General features: G+C 41.6%; 2 protein-coding genes across 4 annotated transcripts; both read right to left on the reverse strand.

Annotated features, from left to right (window-relative positions):
- Positions 1-13: 13 nt before the first annotated feature.
- On the reverse strand, positions 14-3281 carry LOC120798215 (uncharacterized protein C7orf57 homolog). Of its 3 annotated transcripts, none has more exons than XM_040142343.1 (4): positions 3139-3281; positions 2101-2148; positions 1512-1685; positions 14-131 (listed from the first exon to the last, which is right to left on the reverse strand). In XM_040142343.1, exons 2-4 carry the CDS (start codon positions 2141-2143, stop codon positions 40-42), a joined length of 309 nt encoding a protein of 102 aa, XP_039998277.1. In that variant the 5' UTR covers positions 2144-2148; positions 3139-3281; the 3' UTR covers positions 14-39. The 3 variants fall into 3 exon arrangements, with proteins under 3 accessions (XP_039998277.1, XP_039998275.1, XP_039998276.1); XM_040142341.1 differs by having other exon boundaries at positions 2101-2167; XM_040142342.1 differs by lacking the exon at positions 3139-3281 and adding an exon at positions 2636-2852 and having other exon boundaries at positions 2101-2167.
- A 1531-nt stretch (positions 3282-4812) lies between these two features.
- LOC120798118 (four and a half LIM domains protein 2-like) lies at positions 4813-14645 on the reverse strand. Its single transcript, XM_040142161.1, has 6 exons — positions 14576-14645; positions 10109-10292; positions 9174-9348; positions 8232-8401; positions 6624-6810; positions 4813-5076 (listed from the first exon to the last, which is right to left on the reverse strand). Exons 1-6 carry the CDS (start codon positions 14584-14586, stop codon positions 4925-4927), a joined length of 879 nt encoding a protein of 292 aa, XP_039998095.1. The 5' UTR covers positions 14587-14645; the 3' UTR covers positions 4813-4924.
- Positions 14646-15581: the final 936 nt, after the last annotated feature.

Below are 15581 nucleotides of genomic sequence, written 5' to 3' on the forward strand. Positions count from 1 at the left end.
TCATGTTAGATTTCTTATTAAGATGTCTAACCAGTGTTCTTACCTCTCTGACTCATCATCTGCAAACCAGTTGGGTGGATTGTAGGGTTTCCATGGTTTATCGTCGACATCAACATCATGACTCAACAGCCCTGTGTGGGGGGGTTCAATATTCAAAATGAAACCAAAAAAACCTCCCAACATTTATAAACATTGCATCTCACCTTTGAAAGCACAATGTGAAATTTAACTGGCAGTCTAGTCAGCTCAGGGGCTAAACAATTACTCAACTACTAAGTAAGTTTAAAATCTGTCTTTTAAGCAGCCTAGTGAGGATTTACAAAGAATTTCTTCTGTGCTGCCATTTCCTATCCCCCCTCTATTCTCCTGTTCTGCTACTCTGCTACCGCAGTAGCGACTAGGAGAAAACATCATGTGGAACTTGACATTGTTTTTTGTTTTGTTTTTTTAGTACAGGAAGTGTCGACATTTACTCAGCAGCAGCTTTTTTTTTTTTCCAGTTCAGCATATGTCCACAGTTCAAGCAAGGTAGTTGCTGCCAAAAAACTCCATTGACTAAAAGCACCTGTGTTTCTCAATAGGAGAGGGACACGAGTGTGAAACCATGGAGAGAAATTAAGATTTTTGTGAAATAATTTGCTGCTTAGCAAAAAACACAAAAAAAAACATTAATTAAAGATAGCAAATCACGTTAAACAAGTAGTTTACCATTGATTAAAAGCAACACCGTGTTAAATTGACCATTTTTCTGATGAGTCTGTAACTGTGTTTCTCAATAGGAGAAAAGAGCGACCCCTGTCTTCACTGCTCCTTACCCTGACATAAGCAAGCACCTTTGCTAATGTTAACATAGATTATTAAATAATGAGCCTTGTAAACCTACGTGTGAAGAAAAAAAAAAGCTATTTTAGTTAACAACTGGAGTTAAGAACCCATTAAAGAAGCCATAAAAGCTAACATTTGCAGACATACCAAGTTAGCCCACGTTGCAGAGGGTTTGTACCTGCTGAATAGTGTAAAACATTCATGTGGAATTCAGCGTTCAACTTTGCAATGGAGGAGACTTGGTGTGCACAACAAAAAAGACTGTTTTTCCACTGGTAACTGAAGTCTGCGATGTTGCAGTTTCAGTAAACTAAAGGGGCTGTTACATTTTACCAAAATGCATTAAAAAAAATAATTTTCGGAATGCTCAAACAACAAATCAGCTGGGATGGTTTTTATTTTTCATAATATGACTTCCCCTGTTTCAAATTCTCTAGAATCAACTCTTCAGTCAGAGGCAGCAGCAAGGTTAGTGACATTTCTTCATTTACACGTGTAACAGGAGAAATCTGTGTTGTAGCAAAGCAAAAAACTGCCCCTAAATTGATAGAATTGTTACCGAAAGTTAAGAGAATACAATTTACAGGCCAATATGTCAGGTTATAATTGTGATTGTATGAAAATATCTAATACAATCATCTGAAACAGTCTAAAACGACACATTTAAAGTGCAAAGTATCCTCTACCTTTGTGTCCTCCCTGCTTTGCAAGCTTGGTGTAGTCCGAGTCCGTCTCAAATATCCCAACCCGCCGTCCAGTGGTCCTCTCCATGGGAGTGCTTTCGTCAGCACTCTGGGACAGACCAGGAATCTGGGAGGTCGGTCCAGTCATGCTACTAGTCACAGCCCCGGGCTTTATGCCTGCAATAAACTAAGAATTATGTCCGCTGCTTTGCTAGCTTATGTGGCTCCATTTGCAAGCAAAGTAATGGTTCCTTGGCATACACCCTACATGCACTGCTACTGCTCACTGCATGTTTAGTCTGTGAGCCCAAAAACCTCTTGCCTGAAGTTATGTTTTCTCATTTTATTGCTGTAGTTTGTGGTTCTAATTTATTTCAGTTAGAAATTTCTTTCTTTTAGAGATGCTGAATAGTTTTGCTTTGAGTATTCAAGTGTTTTACAGGTGATGGAGCCAGAAAATGTATAAATGCATGATAATATTTATTGTGACTGAATTTTTCATGACATTTCTGTCATTTTTTGCACTCTTTCTCAAAATGACCTAAAAGACCATTGGGTGTTTAGCAAGATGCCACCAGGCCCCAAGACTTACCTCCTGGCTTGGTCCTTCGATGGTTGGGGACAGCGGCGCTCATTTCAGCTGCAGACATAATTTCGATCTGATGATCAAACAGAATAACTGATGGGTTGCAAGTACACCTTTCTAAAACACAGACCTAAATTTGAGGCTACACTGCTTGTTGTCAAACATATTAGATATAAAACATGAATCAAGCTCATCGAAATCAGTTTTTGGGTTTTTTTTCAAATACCATAAACCCCAAAAAGGTACCACATGTTGCACAAATGAAATAAGTTATAAAAAAAAAAAAAAAAAAAAAAAAACACTCAGAGAATTTCTTTTTCCTCACACATCATCTTCCACCAGAACGGAAAGAGAAGGGCAGTAGACTAAAACAATTAAGAAAAACTGAGATTTCTGAAAATAATTTAATGCTAATTACATACTATGGTACGCCAAATTTACTAAAAATACCAAAAACATTGATAAAATATATCAAATCATGTTAAACATTTAGTAACAGCGACGCCGCATTAAAGCATCAATTTTTCTAATGTAGTTTGACCTTGTGTTTCCCCCCATATCGCGTACAGCGGCCTGTCCGCGCTCTTTTATCGAAACAGTGGTACTTAGGATGCTCCTAAAATGATGATGGGAAAATAAAACAATTCTTGTTCGTGAGTGAGTGACAGAAAACAAGGTATGTTAGCTAACGCGCTGCAGCCATCAGCCACAGAACAAGCCACAGTGGCTAATATAAAAAGTAAGCCCTCTCAGCAGCGGGTGCATACTTGCCGACAAGTTTACTATTATAGTTTGACTATATACATAATGTCTATCTAGTTACACAAGCACACGCTATCGAAAAACACACTTCAAACATCTTTTTCTAGTGGCACAGTTTTGCTTAGCTAAGTGGCTAACAAAGCCCTGCTAATTTTGTTAGCCGCCTAGCTAGCTGCCGCAGTAGCTTTCCAGCGTTAACCTTATTTATGCGCTGCAACAATGCTACTTTTTGGGTAAAAGACTAACGATACTACACGTAGAAAAATCAGACACATATCTCACATTATCTGTTTTTTTTTTTTCTTTGTTTTTTTCTTTTGTCGTAATTACTGCGTGGATTGTTGCACTTAAACGCCGCTAGCTTCTTCTTATTCTGCGGGCAGGGCTGGACGCACACACTTCCTGTAGCACCTGCCGCCGACATCCGGTACGCTGGCCAAAGATCGTCTATTGTTAGCGCCGCCCGACGTTGGTTTGTAGGCGTGTTGTGTTGTTTCTGTCAAGCGATAGTTCACAGTAAAGGGTGGAGATCAGGTCTTGCAAGGGGACAGAGTGAGACCTCTTTCCAATATCCACGCTATTACATCAAATGTGAGATATTTGTACATTATTGAGTAATTCCATTTTATGTTACTTGGTACTTCTACTCCATTGCAATTCAGAGAGAAATACCGTACTTTTACTTTTGATACTGTAAGTACATTTTCCTGATTATACTTAGATAGTGAAAATTCAAATGCAGGACTTTCGCTTGTAATGGAGTATTTTTACAGTGTGGCATTGGTACTTTTACTGAAGTAAATGATTTGGATACTTCATCCACCTATGGCAAAAACCACAGGTGCCAGCCATAGACTGGGATACAAGCTGAATGTCAGTATCACATGTGGGTGGTCAGTTTCGAAGAGCGTCAAATAGTGCAGCACTGCAGCCACAAACAACTGATGCTGTTTCCAGCAGCAATGGTAATAATGACGTCAGTGGTTTGAGTCTTTATTTCTTTTCACCTTAAATCTATTTCTATCTATTGGCGCATGATAAGTTATTGATTGTTGGTTGCTTGGGTAGATTTGGAGAAAAACGTGTTAATGCTCCCACTTGAGTTTAGTGCGGCTGAGGGTGAGCCCTTTTTTTGACTTGTGTCTGATCAATTTATTAATAGATAATAAATAAATTTACCGAAGCCTTATCGTTGCGTTATCACCAAATAGAAAGGACAGACATCAGTGGGGTTTTTTTGCAACCTGACAACCCAAAACGTATTGTTATTTATGTCTTATAACTGATCTTGAAAGTATCGTGAAATGATTTACTAATCATTAATGAAGCCATTAGTTACAACTTAATGGTTCCTTATTAGAAAAGTGGCACAACTTACTTTTAAATGTGTAAAATTTTGTGTTATTCCACTATAGTATTTATATTTTTACCAAAAAAATGTATTTTGGTATAAAAAAACAAAAAGAAATCAATGTTGATGTTACATGATGGTTTAAACGCACAATTTCCTTATACTCTATAACACAATAGTAGGCTGTTGTTTCCATAACAAGTCAAATCACTGAGCCAGTGGAGTGTCCATCAGGTCAAAAAGTCTTTATTATGCATAACAGACTTATTGTTCAATTAACAGAATTTATGCAATTAGAACAAACAGCATTAGTAGTATTATATTAACTCTGTTAAGATTAATCATCAACCTAAAATATCTATCAAAAAGGGTTATTTTGATTCCACACACAGACTTTCATTCCAAAAGGGACTGTTTTTAGGATTCTTGACATGAAAGCAACTGATTCACTGTCTCACTTTCCAAAGAGCAATGTTTCTAAGAAACTAATAAAACAGAGGAAAACTAAATTTTCGGAATGAAGGCTTCAACTCAATTACATAAAACCCAGTATGATCAGTGCATGCAGAAAACACCTTAGCAGTAAGAACAGGTTAATGTGTAAGAAACCAATAAATGATGCAAATAATGCAACAAAGGCCGGGTTAGGAGAATACTACCAGTGCTCTTCGATTGGCAGCCAGTTTGGACCAACTCTTTTTCAGCTTCGGAGATCACTCAGAAGTCTTTGCCGCAGTCGGGGCAGAGGATGTCGTCTTTGCACGTCAGGAAGCCTCGGCCGACCAGAGACACGCAGCACTTTTTGCAGTTGAAGCAGTTGTTGTGCCACTGGCGCTGCTCAAACGAGATGTACTTGCTGCCCCCGAGACCTGAGACAAAGGCGGCAAAGTGGAGACATGAGTGAACTGCTGTGCCAAGGGAACAAAATGAGCTTGTCCCCAACAAGCTGTCCTTAATGCTGTCCTTTCATCCCTTCCCAGGAGCTTTAACCACCATTCACATTTGGCCTCATGTGACTCCAGCGACTCTACCGACAACAGCCAGGAGCACTAATGAACCAAGTGACATCAATGGCCTTGATGATGACCCCCCCCCAAAAGGTTAAATACCTGGGACTCCCCCTCAGTCAGTTAGAACTGAGGAAGCCTCTTGGATGGGAGGTGAAACATCTTTAAGTATCTACAACCAAGTCCAGTTGCCCTTGATTCAACTTGATTGTCCCCAAAAGTCCCATGATCTCCGTAATGTAATAACCCTGTAATTAATGTTTATTGGATACATAGGATGCAGGGGGAAGCATATGATCTGGGAACACTTGAGTGCATTTTAAAATTGTCATTTATACTGCATTTACTACTGTCTAGTTGTAGTTTACATCTTCTGCTACATTTATTGTGTTTTTACCTCATTTTTTTCAGTATTTAATGACAAGTCACTTAAGAACATTTTGGCTATCACTAGTTTCAGATGAAGGTCCTATGTCTACAGAAGTAATAAGAGCGCAGCATTAGGTAGCAGCATTGTTTTCCTTGTTCTTAGTATTTACTGTAAAATTCAAGCATCACAGTAACTCTTCCAGTTGACAGAGGTTTTTAAAGGATCACAGTTCAGTTTACTAGTCATGATTAGCAACACTCAGCCTGTGGAATCATTTGTTCAACTGTATCTCTGGCTCTGCAGGAGCGGAAAGCTTGTGTTACAAAACTGGGAATGTGGAGTTTGTTACTACACGAACCTTTGCTGGGCAGGAGTGTTTCTTCACGAGGATGATCAATTTACGAGGGAGCAATGCAAAAAGAGTGCTGATGATTATGGGTTGTTGTTTTTTTTTTCCTTCCTCGTGTATAAGTTCAGACAGATTTTGTGTAAACCTGTCTCCATCCAACAGTAAAGCCTGCTTACCGGAAGTATGTAGCAGCTTCTGGAGAATGAACCCAGCCTGAAAATCCCACTGAAAACCGCTGAATGAATCAGAAATGCGGGCAGCAAGTCAGAGGTCTGAAACCAGGCCCGACCGGACATTCCCTGCCTCAGGATTTGAGGATTTGGATAAAATAAGTCCAAGAATCTTCAGTGAAATGTCAGCAAAACTGACGCCAACGCGGTATGCACGCTGGCAACGAAATCGCAGCACCACTACAGCTAAATTTAGGGACTTCATGGGTTTTCCTGAACATCACAGCACTTAAAAATTGAAAAGACTAATGATTTGCCGATCTAAAAAGTTCCATCAAAGCCAGAATGTCTTTGCACTTTTGTACATTTTGATTTCTCTCTTGCTCAAGTTGGTTTTAAGGCTGAATATCAACAACCCTAAACCCAAACAAAAAAGCCCCACATGCGATTCAGAGGATGTGTATAAATAATTTTTTTTAAGGGCAGTACTCCAGACATAAGTTCCAGGGTAAACCTTTACCGCTGATCGGAGTGGTGCAGTAAGCACATTTCTTGGCAAACAGGTTGCAGAAGCAGTCGAGGCAGTAGGCGAAGTCGTCGCGAGAGGTGAACCGCTGGCCGGCCAACTGCTGCTTGCAGCCGATGCAGACGAAGCACTCCTTATGCCAGGGCTGGTCGCGGTAGTTCACTCCTCCAGTGGTGATGGGCTGAAAGTTAGAGGGCGAAAGAAGTTTTATTGGGATTTCTAGACAGGATAACACAATAATGGCTGACAAAAGAGCTATCGGAATTTTTCCAGGGGTTTCGACCGCAACTCACGGTCTTGCTCAGCAGAATGAGTTCGCCTGGGTGTCACGCAGATATCTCAGTTGGATATGCATTGTGGGAGATCCACAAGCATGTTCAAGCATGATTTTTGGCGTCTGATGTGAAGGACAAAGGAGCAAACTCCATCCCCTGATGAAGACCATGATAGTCGGTCGAGAGCCTTGGAAAAATCTAGTGATTGAACCTTGAGGTTTTTTAAACTACTTTTTCAAAGGTCGAGAAGGTACAGTATGTTCATGTTCAATAAGATAATGCAGTTTTTCTGACCAAAATGAAAGCCCATATCCACATCACATACATGTAAAATAAATAATTGCAACACGGAAAAAGCGAACATAGAAAATGCGGAAAGATTGTTTCGATCACAGGAAGTGAGTTGGCTGTTGCTATGGCAGTTTGTCGGTTTGATGTCCACATTACATAAAGCTGGTTTTGCTGTTTGCTAATTTTAAAAAATGGTCCCTTTTTGTACTCTGGAAGCTCTCGAGGGGGGTTTAGTAAAGACTACTGCTGTTAAAATGCGCCGCAGAGTTCAATTAAAAATGCAGGGCGTCTGTGTATTTATGCATAGCGTCATACTGCTTAATTTCTCTGTCACTGACGCTATTTGTTGCCGACTTTGTCAAAGGCGAGCCAGACGACTGCCGTCTCACCTGCCAGCTTCTAGCACAAAAAGACGCCTCCGATTCTTGCCTGCCTCGCCATCTGTTTCCCGCCCCTAACTGTTCTACACTGTACCATAACAGTCTCCTCCCCTCCGTCGCGGCATGTCTTTTCATACCTGCAACATCAGCAGTGATTTGGACGTACGGGCTCAAACCTTCAGGCACAGTGGGCTCAAAACTTTGTTTTAAAATTCAAGTCAAAATCGTAAACGTTCGCTGACAGCTAACTCCGCTCCTTCAAAATCATGTACAACACGTCTACAATATTTTCTATTTAATGGACTTGTTCATCCATAAAAAACATGACCGCTTGGACTTGAATATTTCACTCAGCATAAGCATCACAGTACTTGTCTTTAACTTTAAAGCCACCCTGGGGACATCCAAGGGGAAAAATCGTGGTTAACTTTTAAATGTCTCTCAAACAGAATATTGATCTTGTATTTATCTTGCAAATGGAGGACATGCTCATGAGAGACGTCTCCACCTCACAGGAATTAAACAAAAACAAGATCAGTTGGATTTGCTGATAAATATTGATGTGTGATCTACTTTAATTGATAGTAGCTTGAGGACAAAACATAAATGCAGCCAGAGCTTTTCGTGAATGGTGAGTAAAGGGAATGTTTTTTTACCTTCTTGCAGTTGACGCACTGAAGAGCAAACTGCTTCTCGTAGCAGGGCAGGCAGTAGTTGTTGCCTTCCTTCTGGACGAAGCTCCTGGTGCCAATGGGCTGCTGGCAACGGTTGCAGGTGAAACAATGCTCATGCCAACTGTTGCCCTTGTGCTCCATCTTTTTAGAGCCTGGTGGGTGGAGGGGGCAGAGAGAGGGAGAGAGAGAGGGAGAGAGAGAGGGAGAAAAAGCGTGTGAGAGAGGGAAGGAAAGAGAAGGAAGAGAGAGATAGGAGTTCGCACGTAACCTGCGTGTCAGCACACCATCCACGTGGTGCTGATGTCCCACGGAGTTGATCCAAATCTCCAACTCAAAAAACCAATTGTGGCTTTAATAACCCAATCGTAACACGTAAGCTTGTCCTCATCAATGCTTTTCATTACATCACTCTGTACATTTTTTTTTTTTTACAATTTTGACGTCCCCCTGCAGACAAAAGCCATTTAATGCCTGAGTCTTCGTGTCTGTGTCAGTTAGTATCACTATCCCACTGGCATTCGGCTCCTAAAATGATTGACCTTACTATTACTGTCCAAGAAAACACACTTTTTTTTTTTTTTTACTTTTTAAGAGTTGAAGGTTACCAAACAGCCTCATGGAATGGGGACATTTGTCCAACGGTGGACTACAGATGGTTTTTGGTGGATTTTGCTGATTTTATTACAAATATGTAAACATTTTTGGACTATTTCAATTACCTCTGAGGGTTCTGACCTGATTTAATGTATGAAGATAATGAATATAGGAACACATATGTCAAAATAATACAGGCAATAGGAAAAAAGAGAAAATATTGGGAGTCAGACACCAGCATCACCAAGTTAACTCAGGCACCACTAACTGAATCTTTGCACAGATAACCCTACAATTTCTCTGTGTCTGGCGACGATCAGGCCTCCTCACCTGGCATGATGGTCTTCAGGCACGCATGGCACTTGGCAGAGTACTCGTTGCTGTAGCACTCGGTGCAAATCAGCATTGAATCCTTGGTGGCGAAGGGTCGGTCCACCAGCGATCGGCTGCACTTGATGCAGAGGAAGCATTCGCTGTGCCAGTGGCGGTCCTTGTACGACAGATCCTGAAGAGTGAATGAAAGGAGAGAATGGTTGGTTTGGTCGGACACAGGACAAAGACTGTTACACGCTACGTTTGCCTGCACAACATCCACCAACTAGCACCTCTGCTGTGTCCAGCTTCACATAAAAGAGGATTATTATTTCAAGGGCCATATTCTTTTGTGATGATATCTTGCAGTCAGTATATGGAGCCCGACCATTAACAATAAACAAATGTAATGATGTTTAAGTCGTATCGTATTTTATTGGACAAAGTTCACTTTTGACCTGATGAAAAGTCAGGGGATTACCAAAGTCTTAACAATTCATCCTGAGGAGGACGTGAATGTCTGCACGGATTTTCACAGCAATCCGTACAACATTCGTTGAGCTGTTTTCAGAAAGTGGTGGGCCGACCGACCGACGGGCCCACTAACAGACCGATATCGCTCGGGCCATGCTGCCAGCACGTGGTTACCCCCGGTGACGCTTTTTTATCAAAAAGTAATCACTTCTTTTAATAGTGTCAAAGAACAGCATCATTAAACTTGAGATTTTATTTTAAGGAAGCCCTTCGTGCTGGTTGATATGCGGCGTATGTCTGGTCGTGGGTGACAATGTGAGAAAACTGGGCTTTGTGACTCCAAAGTTTCAGGTCAGCTGCAAACATGGATGGGAAAATATAAATGAAGGCATGGAAATAAAAGAGCAATCCTCAGTGGTGCAATGGTGAATTCATGATTGGTTGACTTTCTCTGGATAAATACAAATTAAAAATATTACCTTGCTGGTGCAGCCAATGAGCTTCTTGCACGCTTCACAGTTGTGGGAGAAAAGCGCCTCGTAGCACTTGGTGCAGTACGGGTTTTCCTCCTTTAGGATGTGTTTCTGCCCATACAGCGTCTCCTTACACTCCGTGCAGTCGTAGCGCTCAGCCATGTCGCCTAAAGCCTCCGTTCTGAGCCCTCTGTCCAGCGACATAAAGACATTCAAAAACAGTGCCATAGAGATTAGGCAACTGCAGCTGACACGCTACCAAAATATGGGAATCGTGCAAAAGGATTAATCACCACATAATAATTTGAAACTCGGATTGGATTTCCTTAATTGGAGAATCGATTTGTTTTTCTACAAAAGCACTACAGTACCATCTCAGGATCACATGGTCCAATGAATTACATAATGCCTCCATGACCATGTACCTGGTACAGAATTCAGCCCTTCTGAAATTCCTGGAAACTTAATTGAATACTACACACAACAAATTAGGCAGAAGAATGTGGCAAACAGCCCTCAGATGGACAAACACTAAAGGCCTTCCACTTCATTAATTGACATGATGTGACATTTAAATCTGGTTTACTGGCTTCAAAAAAGAGTTTAAGGACCATTCATCTGGAGCAGCAAAATTAGTTTTGAGAAATTGTGTTTAAGGAGGGTTAAATGGGGGAGGGGGAAAGCAATAAGGAGAAGAACTGAAACATTTTTTTAAAAATAAAGTAGCAGGAAGAATCCAACGAAGAGGAGACAACGTAAAAAAGTGCAAAGAAACGCAGCAGACAAGAGAACATGAAAGAAATATGTTTGCAATATCAAAGTTTGCTAAACAGCATCATTACAGCTAGGTTTAACTATTAGTTTAAGATGTCTCAGATTAAAAAAAAAAAAAAAAAAAAAAGGATTGCTGCATAATATTTTATGCAACCTCTACAAATTCAATTCTTGGAAGAATTTGTTCCAGTTTAGACAACTGGTAAGTCTTTAAAAGGGAAAGTTGTGCTGTCCTGGGGCTGTTCAGTGCAAATTTGATAACAGCATTTAGCCCAAACCACCACGCTTATAATTGTCTTGTCATTGAAAGAGACAGTCTGAAGCTGCCCTGACGACAATGAACAGTTGGCTGTAGGATAGCATCCAGGGATGGCGGTGCATCGGCACAAACAGGAAGAAACGCAACAAGAACAACACGGCGCTCTGTCTTTCTCTAGGACTAGTAAATTAGAATATTTTGGGAGTAATTGAATATGGTGTATTAGCCAAAACACGAAAGCTGCTATTGACTGGACATTTGATTGAATGCAGAACAGTCAGAGTTTTAGCATTTGTCCCTTGTCAGTCACTGTAAAGTCCCTGTCAGCTGTTCTGTAGAGATAACTGCTGGTGATTTCATTGGCAGATAGTTTGTGAGTGGCTTTCGCCTTCATCCGGAGCATTACGGTCCGAACAGCCACGCAACCATGTTTGTGTACATTTCTATGTGGAAATCATCTGTACCCGCTTTGAGCCAGGCGCACGAATGTAACATTTTCTGGACAAGAATAACATTTCGTTAAGCGGGATGCAAGATTTCTCATCCACTTGGAAAACAAAAACCTGGACTATGCTCAGCTGAGTGTGTGGATTTTAAGCATCATTATCACTTTTAGGAGCCAAAATATGTTGCAACACCACAGTTGTCCGACTTCATTTTCATGGAGAACTGAACTGAGAGGAAAATGTACCAAGTACTGAACCAGGAAGGGGGGAAATTTACGAGTACAGCAACGACATCTTACACTGTAGCACACCTACTTGACTTTCTTACAGCCCTTGTTATTCAGTCACCAGCCATTTACCCCTCTCTGACGCCTCTTTACCCCTCGGTACCCTCTAAACCCCCCTATAAATCTTGCGTACACCCTCTAGTCTTCAAAAAACCCTCCGCTATCCTCCTCTACTAGCGCTCAACAAAACCCTATAAGCCCACATAATATTGTTGCGCCCCACGACGTAAATGCCTTGTACCCCGATCCAAACCAGCTACCCTCTTCTCTAAGCCCTTTGTACCTTCTATACTCAAAAACCCTCTGTACCCTCTACTTTCTTCTGTAAGCCCCCTGAACACCTCTGTAAATCCTCTGTAGTCTCCGCAATTCCTATAGAAATCCTCTTACACACCAACAAAACCCCCAAAATCTTCTATACCCCGATAAAAAAAACCCTATAACATCTGTACCATCTAAAGTACTTTATAAAACCCTTGTACCCCCTTAAGACCTTGCTTTAAACCCTCTCTGGCCCTCTTTCCATCATCTGTACACCTCTGTCAGTCCTTGATTCCCTTACCCTACTTCTCCTATCATCCTTTTATAAGCCTTATACTTCTATTTTCAGTGCAAACCAACCTATTCCTTTAATTGACAATTTCTGAAATCACATGGCGCCATGAAGAGTCGACAAGATATTTTGCCAGTGTCTTAATTCCCGCACAAGGAGCTAAAAATAATCCTCTAAACCTCTAAACATCACATTGCAGATTTGATACGGGAATAAAATCGCCAAAGTTCTCTGAAATTATTATGAGTGACTGGATAATAAGAGGGAGAAAAAGCAGAAATACAGGGATGAAAAACAAAGAACATTGGGTCAAGAAAGCAGAAAATAAGAACAAAGACAAGACAGTGAAGGAAAATAAGTGAGGGAGCTGTTACCTGTGAGTGAAGACTGAGTGTCAGAGAGGGAGACCAGAAGTGTCTGTTGAGCGCTGTAGTCCATCTGCTTTATAAAATTAGAGCAGAATGTGACCCACACTGGGGCAGGAAGGTGGAGGCAGTGGTGTGACCAGAGTGGGCAGGTCATCTTATGCTCAGACTGCTATAAATTCAAACTAGAACGCTGAAAAATCCCATTGATCCCACTGTGAAACGTGGAACTCTTGAACGCGCACTCACAACCCGTTGTAAAGATGAATACAGCGTCCGCGTGGGAAACGCAGACCCGAGCCTACAGGCACACACACCTCACAGAACGGGGAAATCAGATGTGAAGCAAACATATCTCATTTATTTAGGATTCACAAAGGAAAGCTGTTTTTTGTCTGTTAAATATTTGTGAACAGATTTCAATGAAATATTTTTGCAGAGGGTTAAAGAATAAGTCACTACTTTTTTGGGAACTTATGGTCCTAACGTTTATAAAGCACTTTAACCTTGGAAAAGCAGCTCTGCTGCTGCAGAAGTTCTCGGTTGTCTTCACCTTCTGCAGCTGTTAAGTTGTTCTTTCGAGGTTAACGGTCCAGTGGTTTAACTTCTCACGCTGGTTTAACTTCTCACGAGTGTTCCCCCGGTGTGTCAGTGCACAGTGACATCAGTGCTGGGTGTGGTTGCAGGTGTAACCCAGCACACACCCGACCACGCCCAGCCCGCGGCCAGAGGTGCAACGGACGTCCGGCAAATAAAACAGTGAAACACCGTGTTAGGCTTTGTATTCTAGCTCACAAGCAAAGTAATATTTACAGCATTTGTTGCGGCGAGAGGAATCTACAACCTTCGTACAGTTATTTTTTTGTCTCCAGATGATGGATCCCTCTGACTGTGGCGCTCCCTTGAGTTCTTAGTTTTTAGTCAAATATCTGAACTGGCCTCTAGTCCCGTTAAAATTTATAGTTGTAAAAAGCATAACAATTTGAGAGCCAAGTGGCTTTTCCTCTGTACCTGACAATGAGTCCTTCTGGGCGTAAAATGCACTTTTCCCGATGTCGTAAAAGACGAATTTTAATGAGTGCAGATAACCGTGTTACGAGCTAGCCGATAAATAGAAGTTACGGTGTAGCTTATGTGTAAGTTGTGTGTTTTTTCACAGGGACTGCTTTTGACCAACGGCCAGAGCCATTACAACGTCATAACCACATTTTTTTTGGTAGGCGTTGCTTGTTTGATACTGAACCTACTTTCACTCTTTGTGCAACTTCAGTCAAATTGAGATCACATGCAAATACCAGTTTTGAGTGATCTCATCAAAATGTGATCGGTGGTGCTACAGCTGAATAATTAATTTTAATGGCGAATAAAGCAGTAATCATGGGTATGACTCACTTGAAATGTTATGTAATTTGTCCATGTTGCCCATGTAAAGCTCTAATATTCCCAGACATTATTTAGATCTCTATAAAATTCTGCCGACAGCCGCCGTCAGACATTTCAGCATCTAACGCAGACCTGGATCCACGTGCAGATGGAAACTTTTTTAAACATATTCATTTATCAAAAAAACAAACAAAAGGGAATTATTTAACCTTGGCAGAGGTGTGTGCATTCTGGGTGCTTTCTAGTATTACATTTAGTTATGTCATTTAGGCTTTGATTATCCAGATTTGTGCCACATGCAGAAACTCATTTGAAATGAAGACTTGGCTAACACAACAGCAGACGCCGTCACAGTTGGCTTCCCAGTTTCCCCTTGGCTCCTGTCCCCCCCCCCCCCCTTTGCTACCTTCCCATCATCTCCGTGTTCTCCCTTTCAGACCCCGGCGTTCTTCATCCACCCCGGAACTTGTCTTTTCTTCCTCTGTACTACACCATACGCTCACCTGGTTCTCAACTCCAATCGCCGGAGCGTCCCTCCTCAGCCACACACCTGATGCCAGTTCCCCCATCACCCAAGATTGTTGTTCAATCAATTAAAGTGCGTTCATCGAATCTGCCTGCCCTTGAGTCCTCCCTGCCTGTAATCGGCCATGACAGGCACAAGAAGGATAAAATAATTGATGAAAACAAGTAATCTGATCAGTTTCAATTAAAAGGGGCAAAAATTGAAATAGACACAAACAACAACAACGAAAACATTTAATTGACACAAAGACCCGAGAAGAACCCAGGTTTGGTGTGAATGGATCCACTGTCCTGGATCTGTGGTCCTCATATGAACTGAGTGTCAAGTCTGACATGCTTTGGCACCAAAGGATGATCACAAGTTCACTAAACTGATTGCTTAACAACAGGGTTCAGATAAGGTTATTGTGAAACTACAGTCACAGTTTAACTCTACCTCTGTTCACTGTAGATTTCTTTTAGTTCATTGGTTTATTTGTCATTAGTGGCACTGACAATGCCATTGATCAAATGAAAAGATAACCACAACCTAAAAATAAAATAAAAATGACATTTGTTGCATGCTTTTAGAGAACGGCAGCCCTGATTCAGTCACGACGCGGACAGCCCCTTGAACAGCGGATGAAGCTCATTTGAGCAAGTGGTGGAGCGCAAGCTCTCGTGGGCTGAGCTTTGGGAGGCCGGACAGCGTGACTTCAGGTTAAGCGGCCCCAGGCTTACAAGGAGAGGGAGTGGCACCAGTCCGGCGCAGATGCCGATGCCATCTTGGGAGCGGTGGCCGAGGGGGGAAGCTGATCCCGCCCTCGTCAGCCTAGCATCAGCTGAGGGCTGGAGGAGAGGCGAGCGGGGAAGGGCGCCTGCACCAATGAAAAAAAACCACTCTATTA

Source organism: Xiphias gladius, chromosome 13 (genome assembly GCF_016859285.1).
Source record: "Xiphias gladius isolate SHS-SW01 ecotype Sanya breed wild chromosome 13, ASM1685928v1, whole genome shotgun sequence".
Lineage (NCBI taxonomy): Eukaryota > Metazoa > Chordata > Actinopteri > Istiophoriformes > Xiphiidae > Xiphias > Xiphias gladius.